At 37.7% G+C, this 22,533-nt stretch overlaps 1 protein-coding gene across 5 annotated transcripts in view; it reads left to right on the top strand.

Annotated features, from left to right (window-relative positions):
* The window catches only part of NAB1 (NGFI-A binding protein 1), a 41,190-nt gene that overhangs the window by 8,941 nt on the left and 9,716 nt on the right, over positions 1-22,533 (top strand). For all 5 annotated transcript variants that reach the window (XM_030916523.1, XM_010379755.2, XM_030916521.1 and 2 more), the window contains 3 exons: positions 1,626-2,463; positions 10,199-10,332; positions 12,969-13,020. In XM_030916523.1, coding sequence (XP_030772383.1) covers positions 1,645-2,463; positions 10,199-10,332; positions 12,969-13,020 — 1,005 coding nt within the window. In that variant the 5' untranslated portion in view covers positions 1,626-1,644. The remainder of the gene's footprint in view (positions 1-1,625; positions 2,464-10,198; positions 10,333-12,968; positions 13,021-22,533) is intronic.

The raw sequence follows: 22,533 nt of genomic DNA, 5'->3' as shown, positions 1-22,533 counted from the left end.
AAGCTACGGGGCCCTAATTCAGCCTTTGTTGTCTTTTGGGAAGTCATCAGGTAACCTGGTTATGCCCATACTCACCCTTGCAAAGAAAGAGACACAAAATTTGAGGAAGTCAAAACAGATTGTGGATGACACACAGGTTCCAGGAGATGGGGCTTCCAGTAGGCAGTGCTTAGAGTGGTAGGGACACCCATTCTCCTGGGTTGGAGTGGCTGAGACTAGAATTTTGTGTAGCATTCTGATTGGTGGCAAAAAACAAAAGTCCCAAGTTCGGTGACTTCTTGGCTTCCAGGGATGTCCCAGTTAACTATTACTGCATACTGTCAGAGTTGAGAGTGGGCCTTCCATTTTTCTCTGATGCACATGTTCTTTTAGCCTTCTGTTATTTTCTCCATAGAGGGCTACAGGGTACTTTTAATCCTAAGGGTGCATTTGATTACAAGTTTATTTGTTTCTCTTAAATGGAAGTACTTGGCCAACTCCTCTTTGTATGTGGGAGGTCTCCAGGCAACTGTGAACAACTTTTAAAGGCTGCTAAGAGGTCAAGAAGTACTTTGCTGAGTCTTGTTCTGTCTCTTTAAAAACAGACTTCTTTGTCTTGCTTGAGCTCTAAAAGTATGTTTCTTCTTTGACTCTGTCTTAGGCTTTCTGCTGCTGCTTTGGAGGGATCACTCACCCTCCTTTTTTTATCCTACAGCCCTCTCCCTGATACATAGTTAGGTTCTAGTCTATTATTTTGCATGCAGGGCCGTTCTACATAAGCATTCTACCCTGTGCCATGTGCGAGTGCCATGTGTTTGAAAGGGAATCCCATCATCCTTATTTTTCTGTGTCCCTAATGCCTGTTAGATTTCTGAACTCTCAGATGTAATCTCATAGTTACCTGTAACTCTCCTTAAACCACAGAGTGCAAATAAACGGTAACTGTTGTCTTCATCAATAAATGTCAATAAAGGGTAACTTCCTTCCTCACTTAGATCTAAGTGATCACCGAGTCTTCTCACTTACTTGTTTGACTTTTCTCTACCTCTTCTTTCTTGATTCCTGAATATACCACCTTCTATTTCTCATCTCCAATTCATACTGAAAGCTATCTTCCTCTGCCTGCCAGACTCATCTTGCACATTTTTTCTCTATAAAATGGGAATAACTGTACCTGTGTCACAGGGCCCTTGTGAGAATTAAGACATGTGTAATATAAAGTGTTTATTGTATTGCCTGGCACAAAATAAGTATTCAGCAAATGGTAGCATCCTCTGCTTCTTACCTCCTGCTAAATTTGATTGTCTTTCACTCCACCTGCGTCCATACCTTGGCAGTAGCAAAGTATATAGCCAAAAATACAGGACATGAAACCCTTGGTTTGAGCCTTGGTTTGAACCTCCAGATTCCTGCTTACCAGTTATTCTCTTTTGGGAAAATAGGTCAGTTTAGTTACTGACCTATAAGATTGTTAGGAGTGCAGAAAGAGATAAAGTATGTAGAGAGAATGCTGCCTTCACAGGCAGTCACGATGCAGATGCTTCTTATTTTTGTTCTTAAAACCTGTAGTCTAACCTATTTGGTGTAAGAAGTTTGAAGCAAGTATGATGAGTTTTTACTTTTTTTTTTTTTTTTTTTTTTGGCAGGTTAAACCCATCCAGAGTAATGGCTGCGGCCTTACCCAGGACCCTGGGGGAGTTGCAGCTGTATAGAATATTACAAAAAGCCAATCTACTTTCTTATTTTGATGCCTTTATCCAACAAGGTGGGGATGATGTCCAGCAACTCTGTGAAGCAGGAGAAGAGGAGTTTTTGGAAATCATGGCACTCGTGGGCATGGCTAGCAAGCCTCTTCATGTTAGAAGGCTGCAGAAGGCTTTGAGAGACTGGGTCACAAACCCTGGGCTTTTCAATCAGCCGCTGACTTCCCTTCCTGTCAGTAGCATACCCATCTATAAATTACCAGAGGGATCACCGACATGGCTGGGAATATCCTGCAGTAGTTATGAAAGGAGTAGCAATGCCCGGGAACCTCATTTAAAAATCCCCAAATGTGCTGCTACCACCTGTGTGCAGAGCTTGGGACAGGGGAAGTCAGATGTGGTCGGGAGCCTAGCACTGCAGAGTGTTGGTGAGTCCAGACTCTGGCAAGGCCACCATGCCACCGAGAGCGAGCACAGCCTCTCCCCAGCAGACCTGGGCTCCCCCGCGTCCCCAAAGGAGAGCAGCGAGGCGCTGGATGCTGCCGCTGCGCTCTCTGTGGCTGAGTGTGTGGAGCGGATGGCCCCCACACTGCCGAAAAGTGACTTGAACGAAGTGAAAGAGCTGCTAAAAACCAACAAGAAGTTGGCCAAAATGATAGGTCACATCTTTGAGATGAACGATGATGATCCACACAAAGAGGAGGAAATTCGGAAATACAGTGCAATATATGGCAGATTTGACTCAAAGAGGAAGGATGGGAAACATCTCACGCTCCATGAGGTACAAAGCCCACGTTGTTCTTTCTCTGTGTGTGTGTGGCATGCTGCTAGTCGTTAGAGATAAATTTGGTTAATAGTTTGCAGCAAATGTGATACACTCCCTGAAAGCAGTACTAAAAACACTGAGGTGTTAGCAACACGTAGCTCTTTTGTGAAAGTAGACCATGTTTATTGTGTTAGGGGTATATTTGTATTGAACTTGAACATGTTTGAGCTTTGGAACTACAGTATGAGGTGACTTTTAGAAAAATGTCAGAATTTAAGCAGTGAAAGCATAAAGTCTTTGCATTTGAAAGGCAGTTTGTTTTTTAATTAAGAAGTAAAACTAGGTTTTAAATATAACTTTTAAAAAACATTTTCATAGGCTTTTTTTAAAGAAAATAATTTTGTAAAAATAACGAGAACTTAAAGCAGTTCTCAGCTAGCATAGAAAACAATTAGATGAATGTTGGAAGAATTCTTGCTTTGAACATCGTTTTGGTTTGATGTTTGGCATTAAACATTTTTATCTTTATAGTAAGTACTGTAGACATAGTCTGCTTAAGTTCATGTGTGTATATATGTGTGTATAGACACAACATTTTCTCCATATAACATGTATACTTTATGTGTGTGTATAAACTGACATTTACGCCTTTTCTTCTCGTCTATCTGGTCGACACATCATCTTTAAAACTCAGCCCAGAATAAGCTTAAGTGTTTTCTGTTATCTTTTCCTTCAGTTAGAATGACCTTTCCTTTCCATTTTTATCCCTACATATACTTCTGTCACAATAACGTCAACTTCTTATTGTACTTATTTGTGTAGTGGTCTGTGCTTCACAGTATACTCTGGGTTTCTTCAAGGCAGAGATAATGTGTCCTTCATCTTTATATTCACAGAGTCTAATGTACACAATAAGTGCTTGGAAAATAAATATGTTTTCAAAAAATAAAAAGACTATTTCATAGCTAATTTATTTTTTATTTTTTATTTTTTTTGAGATGGGGATCTCGCTCTATCACCCAGGCTGGAGTGCAGTGAGTGCAGCCTCGACCTCCAGGGCTCAAGCAGTCCTCCCTGCTCAGCCTCTTGAGTAGCTTCAACAACAGGTGTGTGCTACCACACCCAGTTAATTTTTTTTTTAAGTTTTTTATAGAGATAGGAGTCTCTCCATGTTGCCCAGGCTGGTCTCAAACTCCTGGGCTCAAGTGATATGACTGCCTTGGCCTCCCAAAGTGCTGGAATTACAGGTATGAGCCACTGTACCTAGTCTGATCTTTTTAAATAAATGATTTTAGATGTGAATTTTGGAGCTTGAGATCAGATAATTGGTTAGCAGAATGACTTAAGTTATAGCCAGTCTGTGACTTGATCTATTTGGGGAGTATCCTTTGAACCAGTAGAGGAATCCACTAAAAGGGCTATATGGCTGTCATTAGTAGAAAAACAAAAGGCAAATGTGTTGGCAATTTTAGTTTCATGCTTTAATCTAGTTTTCTTATAATTTTTAAAACATAGCAGATGAAACTCAACAAAGTTGAGTCAAAATACCTGTATTTTTATCAAAATAAAAGTATTTCTAAAAGATTAACAAACCTAGTTAACCTGAATTTAAAAAAATCACACCCTACTTTTAAAAAATCTAAAAGGAATTATTTTACACTTAGCTTTCGCTAAGGGGCTCTTTGCCTCTTTAGATAAGTAGGTACATATGGTATTTAAGTAATGAGACCGTGGGTTTCCCAAAATAAGGAAATACTCAAACTGAATGCCAGTAGTCTAAAATGTGGGGGTGGGGGCTCTGGGAGTTGTGGCTTGTGTTTTTGAAACTTAACTTAGGCCTACTTGTTACTTGTAACTCCAGTATGTGAATCTGGTTCAATAATATAGTTTAGGATAAATGTTTGTGAATCAGGAAGCTTTCTTAAAACTAGTAAATATCTAAGATTTTGGAAGAAATGACAGAATCCTGAGGCAATTGAAAGAAGGTACTATTAGGTATATCTTTTAGGTATTATGAGAATTTTGCTTTTTTTCTCCTTATTATTTACAATTAGCAGTTTTTTTAGTTCTTCTAAGTTCCTGAGATTAAAGAATGTTGCTAGTTTGTACTCAATTTCCACATAAGGAATATATGACTTATTCTTAATTCATTGTTGGCTTAATCTCACTGTTCTGAGGGTTTTCTTCATATAAATTGTGTGGATACTGTTCTTTTTATCTTTCAAGACATAGAGCTATATGTAGGTCACTAGTGGATGAAATTCAGGAAGCTATCTATACCTGTAAGTTTTTTTCAACTGTTCAGTACATAAGATTATTTTTCTTGTAATAAGAAAAAAATGTTTGTTTATATATTTATAATAACATAACTTGTTTCCAAATGTACACCATAAAGAATTATGGAATGACTTATTGTTAAGCCCTCCCCCCCATTTTTTTTTAAAGCTAAAGAATCAGTGATAGTCCTACCACCTGGCTAAGTCCGGTCTGTTATATAGGTGTCAGATTGTGAAGAGAGTGAGTTCTGAGGCTTAGAACCACTCACGTTGCTGGTGTTCGGCAGGTGCTAAGGGACAAACCCAGAAGCAATGTCAGAAAAAAGCCAGCAGGCAGTGTTGCATCTGTCATAAAAGGTGTTAACAGATAGTAGGTGGTAAACTAGGCAAGCAGTGTGCCCCCAATCTTAAATCAGTGAATGGATGAAGAGAGAGCAACTAAAACTTGGAAACAGCAAGGCAATAGAGAATGTAGAAACTTGTAATACTTAGAAATGTAAACAGGTAATTTGGCATTACAGAATATTTGTCAGCAGATAAATATCTCTCTCTCTCTGTTTCTCTCTCTATCTCTCTTTCTCTCTCCCCTTCTCTCTCTCTCTCTCTCTTTCTCTCTTTCTGTCTTCTCTCATTCTCTCTTTCTTTCTTTGTCTCTCTTTTTGTAGGGACGGGGTTTCCGTGTTGCCCAGGCTGTTCTCGAACTCCTCGGCTCAAGCAATCTATCTGCTTCAGCCTCCCAAAGTGTTGGGATTACAGGCATGAGCCACCACACCTGGCCTATTGCCTATTATATCTTTATGTCATCCTTTTATTTTCAGCCTTTCTGAATCCGTGTTTTATATATATCTTTTATAAATACTGATCAGTTGGATTTTAAAGAACCCAGTCAGACGTTCTTTGTTTTTTAACTGGACCATTTGGTCCATTTACATTTATTATATGACTAATGTTTTGGATTTTTTTCCATTATTTTATTTGTATCTCCCCTCTAGCCCTGATACACTTTAGTTTTTTTTCTGAGAGGGGCCAGTAATGGTACCTAGCCTTCCCAGTGCTGGAAATGAAAGTCCTGATTGCCTTTTGAGCCTCCCTAACACACAGTTGTTCACAGTGTTTTTGTGCCAGCAGTACTTAAAGTCACAATCATTTAATTGTTGGAGATTATAATTTTAACAACCTGTAAAGAAAGTTTTTTTAGGAATCAGTAAATCACTCTTTTTAAGGATAAAGATAACTGTAGTAAGTCCAGTTTTTAAGTCCAGTTATAAAAGATAGAAAGCTAACTTTAAGAGGCCGTGCATGGTGGGTCACGCCTGTAATCCCGGCACTTTGGGAGGCCAAGGTGGGCGAATTGCTTGAGGTCAGGAGTTTGAGACCGGCCTGGCCAACATGATGTAACCCCGTCTGTACTAAAAATACAAAAAAATTATCTGGGCATGGTGGTGCATGCCTGTAGTCCCAGCAATTTGGGAGGCTGAGACAGGAGAATCGCTTGAACCCGGGAGACTGAGTCCGCGCAACTGCATTCCAGCCTGGGTGACAGAGTGAGACTCCATCTCCAAAACAAAAAGGAAACCAACTTTAAGAAATCTTTCGCATAGGCCGGGCGCGGTGGCTCAAGCCTGTAATCCCAGCACTTTGGGAGGCCGAGACGGGCGGATCACGAGGTCAGGAGATCAAGACCATCCTGGCTAACACGGTGAAAGTCCGTCTCTACTAAAAAGTACAAAAACCTAGCCGGGGGAGGTGGCGGGCGCCTGTAGTCGCAGCTACTTGGGAGGCTGAGGCAGGAGAATGGCGTAAGCCCGGGAGGCGGAGCTTGCAGTGAGCTGAGATCCGGCCACTGCACTCCAGGCTGGGCGACAGAGTGAGACTCCGTCTCAAAAAAAAAAAAAAGAAATCTTTCACATAAAGAAATGAGTGGAATTTTGGTATTTTGGGCCACAAAAAGAGGAAATGGAGGAAATAAGTAAACCAGTAAGGGAGAATATCTTGTTACTTTATCCTTTTAGCAAAATTAGAATATTGGCATTCAGAAAAAGCTAACAGTGCTGCAGCAAGTGACGAATTGTTTGGGAATATTTTCATTTTTCTTTTGTAATTATATCATAATAGTTATTGATTTCATTAGCAACTAGGGAGCATGAAATCTAGGTAACACTGACAGAACACATGTTTTTAAGGGAGAGGCTTTATGAATCAGCTTTTTATTACAACTCGGGGGTGAGCTAGAGTTATTTCTCCAGCCTCAGTTTTTTACCAGGTTCACTGAGGGCCTGGAGTTTAGTCTACTTTTTTAGTTTGTGGGAGCCTGAATTCAGTGACAATGAATGCATTGTGTTTATTTTTCTTGGTTTCTGGAAAGGTAATAGAAAGAATACTAGAATATTCTTTTCAATTTATGTTGAAAAGTTACTTTCTGTGGTTGTGCATAAGCTAGTACCTCTGAAACGTTGTCAATTAAAACACCTTACTGAAAATCAAACGTTTCCTTAGTAATTTAGATTTATTAATATGAAAAAGAAATTGCTACATAAAAAGGTATTTGAGAATCCTCTTCAAGGTCATTTAGCTACTGCCATGCTGAAACTGAAGTTGATTTGTTTTGAAAATCATTATTTAAAGTATACATTTCACTTTTAACTCCAATAACATTGTGCCTTTCAAAGGCACTTGGGGAGGAATTTATCTATTGATGACTCTTTAGGAGGAGGGGAGAAGGCTGAAAATAAATTCTTCCTTCAATTGTGCTTTCATATTCAGCTATGGGTTTAAAATAGGAAACTTGGGTTTATTATTATAACTTGCTGTCAGTGGCCAAATTAATTGTTTCAGAACAATATAAATTACAGTTATAAATTTGGGGAGGAGGATGTTAGATGTCTACATCATACCATATACCATAACACATTCTAGACGGTTTAAATACTTAGGTGGGAAAAGTAAAACGATTAGACTAAATTATGGAACATTTATATATTATTAGAGTAGGAAGAGTTTTTCTGTGCCTGTCACCCACAGCATGGAAACTGTATGGCTAATGACAAACTTAAAAAAAAAAATCCCATTACATATGATGAAGAGTTAATGCTGTTAATAAAGAATTCCTGAAGTTCTAAGAAAACAAAACATTGTAATGAGTCAAAGATTTAAGAAAAAACTTTAGTTTCATAGTCAAAGAGATGCAAATTATAACCAAATGCTGTTTTAGAAATGTAAAATTGGTAAAGTTTTAAAAAGATAATAACTAGTGTTGGTCAAGATTGTAGGAAATGTACTCATCATATAATCATTGTGACAGCATTATGATTTAGAGCAACTTCTCTGAGGGTATTTTGGTGGAATGTATAAATTTCTTAAAATTTAGTATACCCTGTGACCTAGCAGGTCTATTTGTAGGAATGTATTGCAAAGAAATAGTTGGGTATGTGTGCAAAGGTGCACATTTAAGAATCTCTTATGCAGCTTTTTAAAAAATAGTACCTGGAAAACTGGAGGTAGTTCAATGTCCAGGGCGATGGTAGTTTAAATAATATATTGCTGTTTTCTACAATGGAATATTGTATGTGTGGGTAGTAAAAGTGATATTATAAAGGATTTTTCAATTCATTCATCAGTCAGCAGATTTATGTTGAACTTCCAACCCATGCCAGATGCTGATATAAACAAGCCGTGTCTCTGCCTTAATACATTGGTAGAAATAAAAAATATAGCATATGTAACTGAAAAAAGTAAATTACAAATTTGTATGTACATATATATTTAATGTTTATAAGTACACTGAAATATTGGAATAATGTATATTAGAATATCGTCATTCTGGATGGAATGATTGCATGCTATTTATTTTTGTTTTCAAAAATTTTAAGTAAGAAAAATTATTCTAAATAAAGATGAGATGCCTGGGTAGGGAGAAAGGGTGACTACAGTAGTCCCCTCTTGTCTATGAGGGACACATTCCAAGACCCCCAGTTGGATGCCTGAAACTGCAAGTGGTACCAAACCTTATATACACTGTTCGTCCCTATACATGCATACCTATGATAAAGTTTAACTTATAAATTAGACACAGCAAGAGATTAACAACAATAACTATTAATAATAATAAAGTAGGACAATTAGAACAATATGCCAGCATTACTGCTCTTGCACTTTGGGGCCACTGTTGAGTAAAATAAGGATAACTGGAACATGAGCACTGAGATATCAGAAGAGTCCATCTGATGACTGAGATGGCCACCAAGTGACTGACGGCCAGGAGTGTAGACAGTGTAGATGTACTGGACAAAGGGATGATTCATCACTCGGACAAGACAGAGTGAGATGGCACACAGTTTAAAACTTATGAATTGTTTATTTGTATAATTTTTCATTTAATATTTTTGGGTCACAGTTGACCACAGGTAACTGAAACCTCAGACAGCAAAACTGTGGGTAAGGGGGTACTGCTGTACCTGATTTCTTATGAAAACGAAACAAGAGCTAACACTAACCACAACCTTGTGCCAGGTGTGTCTCCTCATCTATTCTTGTTAGAGCCTTTTGGGATAGTGATATTATCCCATTTTGCCTCTCAGAATACCAAATACCAAGCCTCTCAAAAGTTTTGCATGTCCAGAGTCATAGCTGGTAAATGATGGAGCAGGACTCTTCTCAGGTCTGTCTGCCATCACGTCCCATTTTCTTTTTGCTAATCATCATGCCTTGGTTAAGTACATCTTTTGCATATTAAAAAAGTTTGATATACCTCTTGACAATTTCCTATATCTATATTGACAAAATTATGTGAAAAATTTTCTACTTTGTTAAACAATTAAGATTTTGTGTTTATGATAACAGAATTTTAGTACAAAGTGTTTGGTCAACTAGCAACTCTGTATTGGCAATATTTAATAATTATTGAAATATGAAAGCGTAGTAGAATTAGATGGATCTTAGAGATTAGTCCAAGACCTTGATTTTCCAGTATAGCCCTAGTACGTGATAACTCTATTTTTTACTAAGTGATTTGATAAATGTTTAAAATCATATGGTCTTGATTCCTTTTTAAGAATTTTCATGTCAGTTCATAGAAAGTCTGTCAGACTATCTACATTCATTTTTGGTTAGAGAAATGGTGTCGGCAAATCCTGTATTCTGATATTTTGGTTTTTTTATAAGCAAGATGCAGAATATTTTACACTTTTTATTTTCTTTGTTGTCTATAAACTCTCCTACCTAACCAAAAAAAGCATATAAATAAATAAAATCAAGATGACTATCATGATTAATTTGGGCTCTGTGAGATGGCAGATTAGTTGATTTTCTTCAGAAATTTGGCATTAGGAATAATTAGGAATAAATACCATTCTGATTTTTATGAATTATGATTTCATTATATAATGGTGTGACATTCTTATATTTTAAGTGAAACCTTTTGCATTTTGATGAAATTAAAATGTTCTTAATTTTGAAACTCTGTTTTGGATGTCCAGCTCACTGTTAATGAAGCAGCTGCTCAACTCTGTGTGAAGGATAATGCCCTGCTGACAAGAAGAGATGAGCTTTTTGCCTTGGCTCGGCAGATTTCTCGAGAAGTCACCTATAAATATACTTACAGAACCACCAAGTAAGTATTTAACTAACTGTCAGTATTTTTGCGTTGCTTGATAGAAGTAGAGTTTGAAACATTTATTGATAGAATAAACATTTCTGAAAAAGTAGAAGTATGATTATTGTTCTATGAAACTAAACGATGCAGTGACTTTTGAAAACATTGCTAAGGTGATTTTTGTTGTTTAATCCTCCTCTTTCTCTTTTGAAAGGCATCATTCTCTGGGTTACTATAGCGTTGTTCTGGTAGTGGTTTTAGACATTCGTCTCACACACACACTTTGGTTTTGAGTGTGATGAGGGGATTTAGTCAGCATTATAGATGTATTTGTACGCCTGCTAACTACATGAACTTGTTGAACTCTGAGGAAATAGAATGGTCCTTTTTGCAAGGTGTTTGCAATCTGATGAGATTAGCTGAATATGTAAAACTACTCTATTGACTAATATCAAGGGAAAATTGAAAGGTACTTCTGTTACTAGCAAATGGGTTATGGAACACAAGTTTGAAATAAAATAAACTGTGATGTTAGAAGGCAATGGTGGTTTCAAAATTTAATGTAAACACAGCATATTTTTCTTCACCTTATCCTTACTTGAGCCATAAGCATTGTCTACAGGATAGGATCATTTGATTTTGTTCACTTGATTCCACACAGACCCTGATTTCCAGCCCACATTGTGTTGTGCCTGCCACTGCCTCTCTGGATGCAGATGACCGCTGCATTAGAATAACTCTAAGTTTTTGTTGAAAAGTCACATTCTGAGCATCCTCTCCAGCCCTAATAAATCACATTCTTTGGGGATGGAACCCTGGAATCTGAACTTTCACAAGCATCCCAGAGCATTCTTGTGCATCCTAAGTTTGAAAACCAGCACTATAGGCATTTGCCATCATTACCATTATTTTTCCTAACTCACAGCAGTTTTATTTTCTGCCCTACGTCAGTACCTACATATTTATAACTGACAAGTGAAATCATGTAGACTAAATGAACAGGGTAAGAATATACAGCACATTCTATGGGATTATTTATGAGGTTTTTTTTTTTTTGGAGTTGGATAATCAAGAGCTGATTCACTGATTTTTAATTTTCTTCATTGTATTATACACCATTTTCTTTCTGAGTATTTAAATAATATTCTTTAATCAAAGTGATACATGTCCACAGTTTAAGAAGTCATACAATACGTAAGGCTTTCAGTGAAACTCGACGATTCCTCTGCTCTGCCTTCCCACTTCTCACTTCCACGTTCCAGAGGCAACTGCCTTCAGTGATTTTTAGCTGTTTCTTCTAGTATTTACCTTCACCTTTCTTTTTTTTCTTTTTCTTTATTTTTTTGAGACGGAGTCTTGCTCTGTTGCCAGGCTAGAGTGCAATAGCTCAATCTCAGCTTACTGCAACCTCCACCTCCTGGGTTCAAGTGATTCTCTTGTCTCAGCCTCCCAGGTAGCTGGGACTACAGGCATGCGCCACCATGTCCAGCTAATTTTTGTATTTTTAGTAGAGACGGGGTTTCATCATGTTGGCCAGGATGGTCTCCATCGCTTGACCTTGTGATCCACCCACCTCAGCCTCCCAAAGTGCTGGAATTACAGGCATGAGCCACCGTGCCTGGCCTAATCTATCCTTTTAAAGTTAAATGTACTTTAAAATATATTAACACTTCTACATAATTTAGAAGCCACCTTGGACTCCTAAGGTGCCCTCATTATTTTTTACGACTGCATGGTATTGAATTGTGTGGATATGCCGTGATTCATTTAGCCCCACACCCTATTGATGGCTACTGGGGTTGTGTCTAGTCTTTCATTGTAAATACTATAATAAATAACATCATACATAGTATGTTTTGTTGATTCTGAAGTGTACTTTTTCACATTTTAACATCTTTTATATTGAAGTATAATGTAATTGATGGCTTGTCATAGTTTAATTAATTTCATAGTGGTACATGAAATAATTATGTGTCTTACCATTGATGGAGCATCATTTTATATATGTGTAGGTACCTCTGGGATAGGTTTTCCCAGCAGAGAAATTGCTGGGTCAGGGTAAATACATCTGTAGTTTCTGTAGATAGACAAAATGCATTTTAATCTCATGTAGCCATAAACATACATCTTAAATGGTCATTTTAGTCATTTTATCCTAAATTATTCCTACTGAACCATAAAGGGATATCCTCCTTGATTTTTTTTTTTCATTATGTGATGATCATTAAATATTTATTAGGTGCTAGGTTGGGCACAGTGGCTCATGCCTGTAATCCCAGCAATTTGGGAGGCTGAGGTGGGAGGATCATTTGAGCCTAGGACTTTGTGGCTAGTCTGGGTAACACAGCGAGACCCCGTCTCAAAAAAAAAAAAAAAATTATTGAGTGGCTTTCATACCAAAGCCAGAGGTGGGGAGTTCTTAGGTAGTGTCCTTTTAAAATGTATGATTATATCTGTACATTCCCCTAGTGTTAATTTGGAAATGATGAAAGATATTTTCTTCATTATTTTAATGTTCATTATGAATATGTCATTTCTGGTGTTGGAGTTTCAGGGTATATATTTTGGTAGAAGATTATAGGCTGAGATGCCGTTGGAATAAAATCTGTTACTTTCTCAAGTTTTTGGTTTTTTTCCTCTCCCCTTTCCCTTAGGTCAAAATGTGGAGAAAGAGATGAATTATCCCCAAAGAGAATTAAAGTGGAGGTATGGTCATATGTTACATTTTCTTATGCTAATAATGTTTGTTTTTGTTTTAAGATCAAGCAAAATCTTAACTAGCTGAGACAAAACAAAAAAGATGGTCCCATAAACTGGTGAAAAATGGCTTTCAATAAATCTTTAAAAAATACAGAATTTTGTAACTTTGAAATACAATATTTACAGTAATTTGAATTAGCAGACCAAGGAAAATTTTTTTAAACTTTTTTTTCTTGTAGAGATGTGGTCTCACTATGTTGCCCAGGCTGGTCTTGCACTTGAACTCCTGGGTTCAAGTGATCCTCCCTCCTTGGCCTCCCAAAGTTCTGGGATTACAGGTGTGAACCACCATGCCTAATCCAAGGAAATTCTTAAAAGAAAACTTTGGTGACTAGTCCAGTCAGTTTATCAAAGGTTGATTTGCAGTTGGTGTTTCTTACAGATTTAAAACTTTACTGGTTAAACCATTCCTTGTATAGTCTTATTTACATCATTAGTCATCAAATACAGAGGAGCTAACTTTTCATTTCTTTATATTAACTATCTAAGGGAAATGATAATTTAGTAACTATAAATTACAGACACTAAAGCCTCTTTTAGAGGGTCACGGTTGAGCCTGCTCTTTTGACTTTAGATTTGCAAGTGGTAAGGTGGGAGTTAAGAAAAGTATACTTTCCTTAGGACTCTCAGAACTATAGAATGGTTTCAGAACTATTATTTCTTACAAATACTTTTTTAAAAGTCTAGGTTGCAGCAGAGTGGAAATCTGGTCAGGCGGCTCCTTCCTTTCTTTTTCTTTTAGGCAGGAGATGGAGGTCAGTGTTCTCTTAACCATCCTATTATTTAATTTCAAGTTAAAGCAAATAACTTATACTTGACCACCCTGAATTTCTATAATCAGTTATATCTACAGAGTATCTATCTGTATGGCAGTAATCCTTTATTCATACCTAAGCCAGAGTTATCTTATAAAAACTTAAATCCCTTTCTTTCTTAAATCTTTTCAGTGGCTTTCTACCGTACCTGGAATAAAATCTAAGCTTTTTTTTTTTTAAAGGATCTAAGACCCCACATACTCTGACTGCAGCTTGCATCTCCTACCTTGTCTGCTGCCACACTCTCCATTCTTACTGTGTTCCAGCCACACTGACTGACTTTCTGTTCCTGAACATGCCAAACTCATTTATGCCTCAACACTCACTATTTTCCCCCTACCTAGACTTCTATGTCTTTAGATGGCTGGCTTCAAGTTAACAGCCGTGTTTCCCCTGACTTCCCTGCCTCTCTTTCTAAAGGGTCACTCTCTCCCCGTAATCACACTCAGGCTTATTCTCCTGGTTTGTTTTGATAGCATTCACCGGTATTTGAAACTATTAGATACTTATTTTAAACTTATTATTAGTCTGCCCCATTGGATGAGAATAGATCTCTTATCTGTGAATCTGCTGCTGTATACTTAGAGTTTATAACTGTCTTGCACCTAATAGGCATTTAATAAAATCTGTAGAATGAAATAATGAATGGCTGCAGATAAGCATCTTTGACTTAACACTTTATCCTAAAGCAGTGACTCTCAAGGAAGGAAAGTATTTTGTCAAAAACAAAAGCCACATTAAAAAAAGAAATGTGGGCTGGGTATGGTGGCTCACACCTATAATCCCAACACTTTAGGAGGCCAAGACAGAAGGATTGCTTGAGCTCAGGAGGTCGAGACCAGCCTGGGCAACATGGGGAGACCCTGTCTCTACCGAAATAAACCAAAAAATAAAAAATAAACTACTTATATTTGTAACCTACCTCGCTGTTAGCTCTGGAGTAATGTTTAAGATAGTTTACTCAGAAAATGTTGAAATTATCTAAAAGGCTACATTGATATAACTAGTGAGATGTGTTATCTCTTGCTCCCCCAGATAACAGGTTACAGAGGGTCCCTGTGGATTTGGCTGTTAGTGACTCACTGCTACTGAAAGGGAAAGGCAGGTGAACATAGAAACAGCTAAGAAGGCATGTGCCATTGGAGGGTTGAGAGGAAAGAGAGCACAGAAACTACCCAGGGGCCAAAATATTAGTTGCTAGGCTAGAAATACATCTATATCTGTTTTTCACTATTGGCCCTAAGTGTGATCATGATTCAGGCTGCTCACATTTAAGCCACACTTGTCTAGCTTTAGAGGTCATTATTCAATATTGAAATTTGTGATCATGAATCTCATGGACTGTTTGAGCTGCAGTTGTTTCTTGATGAGCTTTATTGGTAAGTCTTTCTGACCCTCTCAGAGGCCTTGTATTTCATTACAGTGCTTTCAGTTTCTTATTAGAAGCCCAGAGTATTGGGCTGTAACATTAGATGTGACCTTTCTGTTCCTTTAAATATACTCCACTAGAGATACTTGAAGTTCTATATGGTTAGTTTATTGGTTTACTGGAGTTCACAAAGCCACTTGAACAGCTCTGGATTCAAAATTAAGATAATCAGTGTTTCTTTTTCCTGTGAATAACTCTTCTAACCCTTCCTAAAGAAGACAAGTGACAATCAGCCTCAGGCTTCTTTAAATGCCTTTATAGACACTAGACTCTTGATTTTGTTTCCCAGAAATAAATAGTAACTATACCTTTGAATTTAGGACAGTGGCTCACTTTTTTGTTGTTGGTTTGTTTTTAATTTTGTTTTGTTTCTCTGTGGTTTCTTAAAAAGCCCTTGTGTATTGCAGGTAATCAGTATCTCTTGAACATGTGTGTGTCTTGTGTGTATGTATACCTACACATGTAGATGTTGGTATGAATCCTTGTCTGTGCTGTACTATAAGTCAAATTTGAAATACCAGAACTATTGCTGGAAGCTGTTATGAGGTAGATAGTACTGGCTGTATAAAGTTACCACTCCCTTAAAACTTTTCACCAAGTACTGGTGCTTTATGTCTACCTTCTGTATGACTTCTGGGGAGAGGGAGAATTTCTGGTATGAGAAGAGATCAGGGGAGACTATTGGGAAGGTGTAATTTGAGCTCGGTTTTTTAAAGAAGGGTAGAATTTCAAAAGGTAGGGATGTGGGGAGGGGATTGGGGTGGCATTATAAAGATAGACTAGCATGGGCAAAGACAGAGATAAGAAGATACCAAGCATGTTTAGAGAACATTAAGTTTGTCTAGGGAATGTGATTGACAAAAAGGACCTCATAAATAAAACTAGAAAGAATTTAGAATGCTTTTAACATGCTTTTTCTCTTATTTCATTTGAATCTTTCTCTTGTGATTCTCAGCTTATTAGTTTCTATTTAAAGAAAGTAATATACAAGGCTGGGCATGGTGGCTTACGCCTGTAATCCCAGCACTTTGGGAGGCTGAGGCAGGTGGATTGTTTGAGTCCAGGAGTTCGAGAGCAGCCTGGGCAACGTGGCAAAACCCCATCCATACAAAAATTAGCCAGGCGTGATGGCATGCGCCTGTAGTCCCAGCTTCTCAGGAGGCTGAGGTGGGAGGATCACTGCGCCACTGCACTCCAGCCCGGGCAACAGAGCACCCCTGTCTCAAAGAAAAGTTTTAAGTAATGTACAAATAAACTTCAGCTTAGCCCATTTTAAAGTGTAACAGATTTCTGATCTGATGAGACAAGTTTTTCTCTTTTTTTAAATCTTTAAGCGTTCTGCAATCCTTTATAACAAACAATAAGCATACGTGCCAAATTGTTGGCTTTTTCCATCTTAAAAAGATAATTTTTACAGTGAACAAAAAGAAATATAATGTTGAGCAGATGATTTGACATCAAAATAATTTGACCTGTAAAGGAAAGAGAAACATTTTATTGCTTGTCATTATTAATGCATTAGGGTACACTAATACAAGTAGGGCTTTGTTGAAGCTCAGTAAGATCTTTCGTTGCTCAATACTGTATTTTCCTGATCTGTACCTGAAGGCTTGGGTGGAATGAAGTTTTAACTCATTCACTTGTCTGATTTTTCTACCTGGAGAGCTCTTATTTATGTAGTAGGTTGTTCTCCCTTAAAGGATAGTTAGTTACTTATTTGATTTAAGCAAAATAGCAGCATACACATTGCATAGAAGAACTCAGGATAATCTGTTGTCCTTAAATAGTGTTCGTCCTTACAGGATATGTTGAACATTAAAAAACAGACTTTGAACTTTAATTCCTAGAATATGTGAAATGGACATGGAGAAAAAGATCACCTGCTAGCTTAGGTGTGCCTTAGGGAACCTACCATTTGGAATGAAATCTCTAGGGAAATGTGTCTTCAGCCCTTTATGCTACTTAGTAAGTGAGGCTGGGAATCCTTCTGCTTAGCCTGGATGAATAACATGTCCACTGGAACACAGCCCTCTGTGAGTCCACTTTCAGGTGAAATGAAAATATATTTTGTTTATTCTTACTTATCTTTTTCATTAGATCTTCTAATTAAATCTTCTAGTTCTGGGGCAGTTGTAAAAATCGCTACTTTGTATTGCTTTCATTTTGTGTCAGTCCCTACTAGGCATTTGGAATTCATTATCACAAACATTCTTGTCTAACCTATGTGGAGGCTTTATGATTTCCGTTTTACAGCCAAGGAGAGACCCAGACAGGCTCAGTATCTTCACCCATGTTGCCAAATTGCTATCCAGTAGCAGAGCCAGGGTTTCCTATCTATGTCTGATTACTGAATGTCAAAGCAGTACCACCTTCCTAGGTGCTAATGATCATTCACAAAGCATCTTACCTGTGAAAAAAACACTATTGGGATTATACCTTTCCTCCTAGTGCCGTGTGAAGGGCGAAATGTGTGCAGAACTGGTAGTCTTTGGAAAGGGTGGATAGTGGCAGTTATTATTTTCTAATGCAAGAAATTTTATCTAGTAAACAGTTATGAGTTTTGAGTAGAAAATTTAGCAATGTAAGTTACAAAATATTTAAATATAAGAAATTTTCATTTGATATGCCGATTGTTTACAATGAGTAAAAACCTTATGTTGGGAAGATAAACAGAATAAATCAGAAAAATTAGTTTGATTTCCTTATGTCCTACCTATGAAAGAACATATTTAAGGTGGCTTGACAGCTCATTCAAGGAGTTGAAAAATCAAGAGCCGAAGTCCCCTGGCTCTCTTGTCTTCTCCTAAATTTTTTTAAATGTTAGTTAAAAGTGAATTCAATTGGTAACCTTTCTTTTTCATTAAGAACACACTGAGGTTCATGAACAAATTAGTCATTAACTCCAATGTTATAAGTAACATCTTAGAAGAGAGGAAGGATATATAAAGCTACAGTCTCCGAGCTGGTGATGGCAGCTGACTAACTGGACTGAGTGCTATATCTCATTTGAGTTTTCTTCATTCGCTGAAATTGCTGGAGACTGGGCAGAGATGGGAAATGACAGCATTCTTGACCCTGTGGGAGTCAGAGGTGCAAAGCATTCAGAGATACGTGGATGAAAGAAATGAGGTTTGTTAATAGAGCCCAGGAAGTCAGAGAATTGAGGCTTGAAGAAGAAAGACCTAAAGGAAACATCTGCTAGCAGTTCCAGCAGGTGGGGGTGGGAGAGCGAGGAAAGGGGAGGAAAGAGGGTCAGAATATCCACCTACGCTGCTACTAAGCTTGTTGACAAGAAAGCTGGTCTAATTTGACGTAGACTCTTCCCCTCTGGATCAGAAAAACAGAAGCATTACAATGTGCTATTCATACAGAAAGTGTGATTAGAAAAAAAGAAAATGCACGTGTGGGGTTGAGAACATCTGCTGTAACAAGTCATCTAGAGACAGCTAAGCAGTGGCTTTAAAGCAGCTTGCTAGTGTTTGGCAGAAAGGATGAGGAGGAATGGGGATGGAGACCAATGGGAAGAGAGTAATTAGGTCATGCACCAGCCTCCGTCCTATATCTTTTATTTTCTCAGTGATCAGACCCAGAGTCTCGTCAGCAAGGAAACACTGTGATTAATGGCATCAGCCAAAAATATGACATGGAGATAGATCGCTCATAGCATGGTGCAGCTAGCTGGTGCCTGGGAAACAAGCTTACGAGACATATAACAAAAGTTGTGCAACAAACATAATGTGAAAAAGACCAGTTTCTTGGGAATGTTCTCACTTTTATTTCTAAGTCATGTATTTTGGGGACCTTAAATCTACTTTATGTGACATGCAGTGATAGCTACTCGATTTTGTAGTTTTTCCATCCACAATGAACTGTCAAGACTGGGAGTAAATAATGACTGATGTACTCAGTTGCAGAGAGATCACTGATTACTTTGGATATTGTTATTTATTACTTATTTTAGGCTTTTATTTATCTTTATTAATGATGGGATACTGTCCATTTTCCAGCAACTTTCACATGTAGAGTTTGAGGTTCCCCATCCAGCCTTTTCAGTATTCTCATGGTTGAATAATCCTGACTTTGGTGCCACCATATATTTATATGGCAATGTGTACTTTTCCAAGGTTCACGTATTTGCATTACTTTATTTAATCCCCACAAACTTCCAATGGGCAGATACACAGTGGTGTAATCCTAATTTAAAAATTTGGATCACTGGAAATAATGAGATTTACTTTTTTGCCTGAGATCACGCAGCTGGTTCCTAATGTAAAATGACTAGATCATACCTTTCTCCCGCAAGCTCTTCCAGAAACAGTATTGAGGCGTTGGGGCTCATGGGGATTCTGATTGGTGCACTCCACACTCCACTCAGATTCTACTAATGAACTGATAACCCTCTAATCTGGGTCTCCAGCCCTGATTTTACCCCAAGCTCCAAACTCACTGCTCCTGCTTACCTGGCTTATCTACACACGGAGATCTCACTAGCAAATGAGCTCAACCGAATTCATTAGCTTTCTGGCCCCTCCCAGACCTCGTGATCTTGAGTTCTTTATTCTAGTAAATGTCATAACCAAACTCTCAGTTGCCTTATTTCTGCGGCACCTGCCACTGTCCAGGTCTGGGCCTTCACCAGCAGCCCTCTAACCGGTGTCCCTGTCACCACCCTGAACTCCCCTCCTCCACATGCATTCTCCCCATCACATTCACATGTGCTTTCTGAAATGCAAATCCGATCAGTCTCTTTCCTGAGACTTTCAATGGCTTCTCTTTGTATTTAAGATAAAATCTAAAATTCTTAACATAGCTTACAAGGGCTTACAGAATCTGGCCCTATGTTTCCACCTTCCCTTGCCACTCCCTCTTTTTCAGTGTATATTGAATATTTTCCGGCTTCCCAAAGTGTGCCCTGTTCCTTTTGCCTCCAGGCGTCTGTACCACCTGCTTTCTTTTAGAACTCTCAGCCTAGACACCCTGACCTCTGGGACGCCTGCTGTGCCACAGCACCCTCTGCTGTGCTCTGGATCTCCGTCCATTTCCCTCCCTGGACTGTGTTGTCAGGAGCGCCCGAGGCATGGCCATCTCGTTTGCCATTGTATTCCCATATTGAGTACAGTGTATGAATCAACTGTGTGGACATGACATTCTTGTTGAATGTATGAACACATGTTTCTAGATTTCCAGTGTTCTTTTCACTGAGATAGTTCCCCAACAATGTGCTCAATATTCTCTGGTTGATTTTAGTTATTAAATTTTGAGTTCTTCCTTCTCTAAGATGTCTATACTTTGTAATTGTCCATAAAATTTCTTTTTCCCCCAGTATCGTGCTTTACTCTGATTATATCTGGTGGCTTTTTGGATGAACTTAACAGATATCAGTAACAAACATTTATCAAGTAATTCCTATGTGCCAGGCACTGTGTTAAGTATTTTTCATGAATTTTCTGCTTCCTTAAAATGATTCTGTAAGTTAAGTACTATTGTTATCCCCAGTTTATAGATGAGAAAATACAGAGAGATGAAGTAATCCACCCAGTATCACAGCAAATAAGTAGTAGAGTTGAGTTTTGAACTCAGTGCAAGTCATACAGTTAAAGCCTGTTCAGCTTATGAAAAACAGAGCTATAATTTCTGTTTATAGAAATGCCTGTATTCTTGTGAGTTTCATAAAGGTTGTAACTGTTTGAATTTATGGACTGAGTGTTGGCTTTGAAGCTGTAAAAAAAAAAAAAGGGAAACCCAGTCTTGAATGTGATGAAGATTAAATGAAATAATGAGCATAAAATATAGAACATAGGGACTGGTACATTGTAGATTCCTGGAAAGCGATAACCGTTCATATTGAAATTGTTCTAACTCTTCTCCTAGCTTACCTCACTGAACTTGAGAACTTAAGCAGTTCCAGTGGGGTGGGGGTTTGCTAGAGAGAAAGTTGGATTTTTCAGTCTAAATAAATAAGAAAACTTATTTATAAGAAAATTGAAATGGCTAAGAAAAAGTGAACTTTGGATTTAGCTTGGACTGTATACACTTGTATGAAGTTCATGTTAGCTTGTTTTGTGATTATGTTCCATACACATCTGTGAGCCAACATAGAAACCTAGCAGAGTGGCTATTTTCAGCACTTCAGAAGTGCTAATTACATACTGGCCCACGATAAAGCTATATAGGACCATCTTAAGATGTCAAGTTCATTAGCTCTTGGCTGTATATCATGTCTTTGAATTTTAAAAATAGCAAATTATTACTTGGGGAATGTATTTTGATAGATAAAATTTTTGAAAATGTGAAATCTGCAGTGGAGAAATAATTTATTGAAAAGACCCTGATGGGGGAAAATTTTTGAACCACTATCTTATATCCCAAATAAGGTAAAATAGTTTGTTATTATTACATCATTGCATCTTTTTCTGCTGTATATTGTAAGAACTTTGGTTTTTAAGGATTTGCCCTTTGCTGCAAATATATAGCTTATCAAAGAAGGGGAGAAATAATGTTTTGGAGTTTAATTGTTAATGCTAATTTCTGTGAGGAGTCCTTTAGGTGGTTTCACTAAAGTTACTAAAACCATGCTGTCATGATATTTTGTAGTTATAATGTTCATGAGCAATAAACAGCAGAAAAAGAAAACTTTGAAAAAAGTAGTAGGTGGAATACCAAGTATAAAATGGAAATAATTTAAGTTGAAGTATTGTCCACTGCCCCCCAGATAGGCCCTGTTTATTATAGGAATTTAGTATGTATTGATATACCTGTTTAGTAGTTATTTCATGTTGAAGGCATTATCTCACTTGCTTTATCTCATTTGGTCCTCACAACAATCCTAATAGATAGGTTGTCCTGTCCTCAATTTTCCTATGAGGAAACTGAAGTTCAGAAAGGTTAAGTTACTTATCCAGTGTCACATAGCTAGTGAGTGGTGGAATTGGAACACAAATACAGGCCTTTCGAATTCCAAAACTCCGATTCCTGTCATAGGATATGATAAAGGAGAAATCACAAGCCAACATGAAGGAATCCTTGAGCAATTCAGGTTGGGATTATTGGGTAGCACTTTAAAGAAAGTTTAGTTTGGATCGTTAGCCACATTCCATGTAACAAAATTAATTTCTGATAGGTTAGATGGTTAAATTTTAAAAACAAATCAAAGTTTTAGAAAAACTAGAGGGTAGATTTGAATACTTACCAAATTTCTGAAGCAGAATTTCCTGA

This window comes from Rhinopithecus roxellana, chromosome 14 (genome assembly GCF_007565055.1).
Source record: "Rhinopithecus roxellana isolate Shanxi Qingling chromosome 14, ASM756505v1, whole genome shotgun sequence".
In the NCBI taxonomy this organism is placed as follows: domain Eukaryota; kingdom Metazoa; phylum Chordata; class Mammalia; order Primates; family Cercopithecidae; genus Rhinopithecus; species Rhinopithecus roxellana.
The sequence above is the reverse complement of the archived record's forward strand: the minus strand, read 5'-3'. Positions and strand labels throughout refer to the sequence as shown.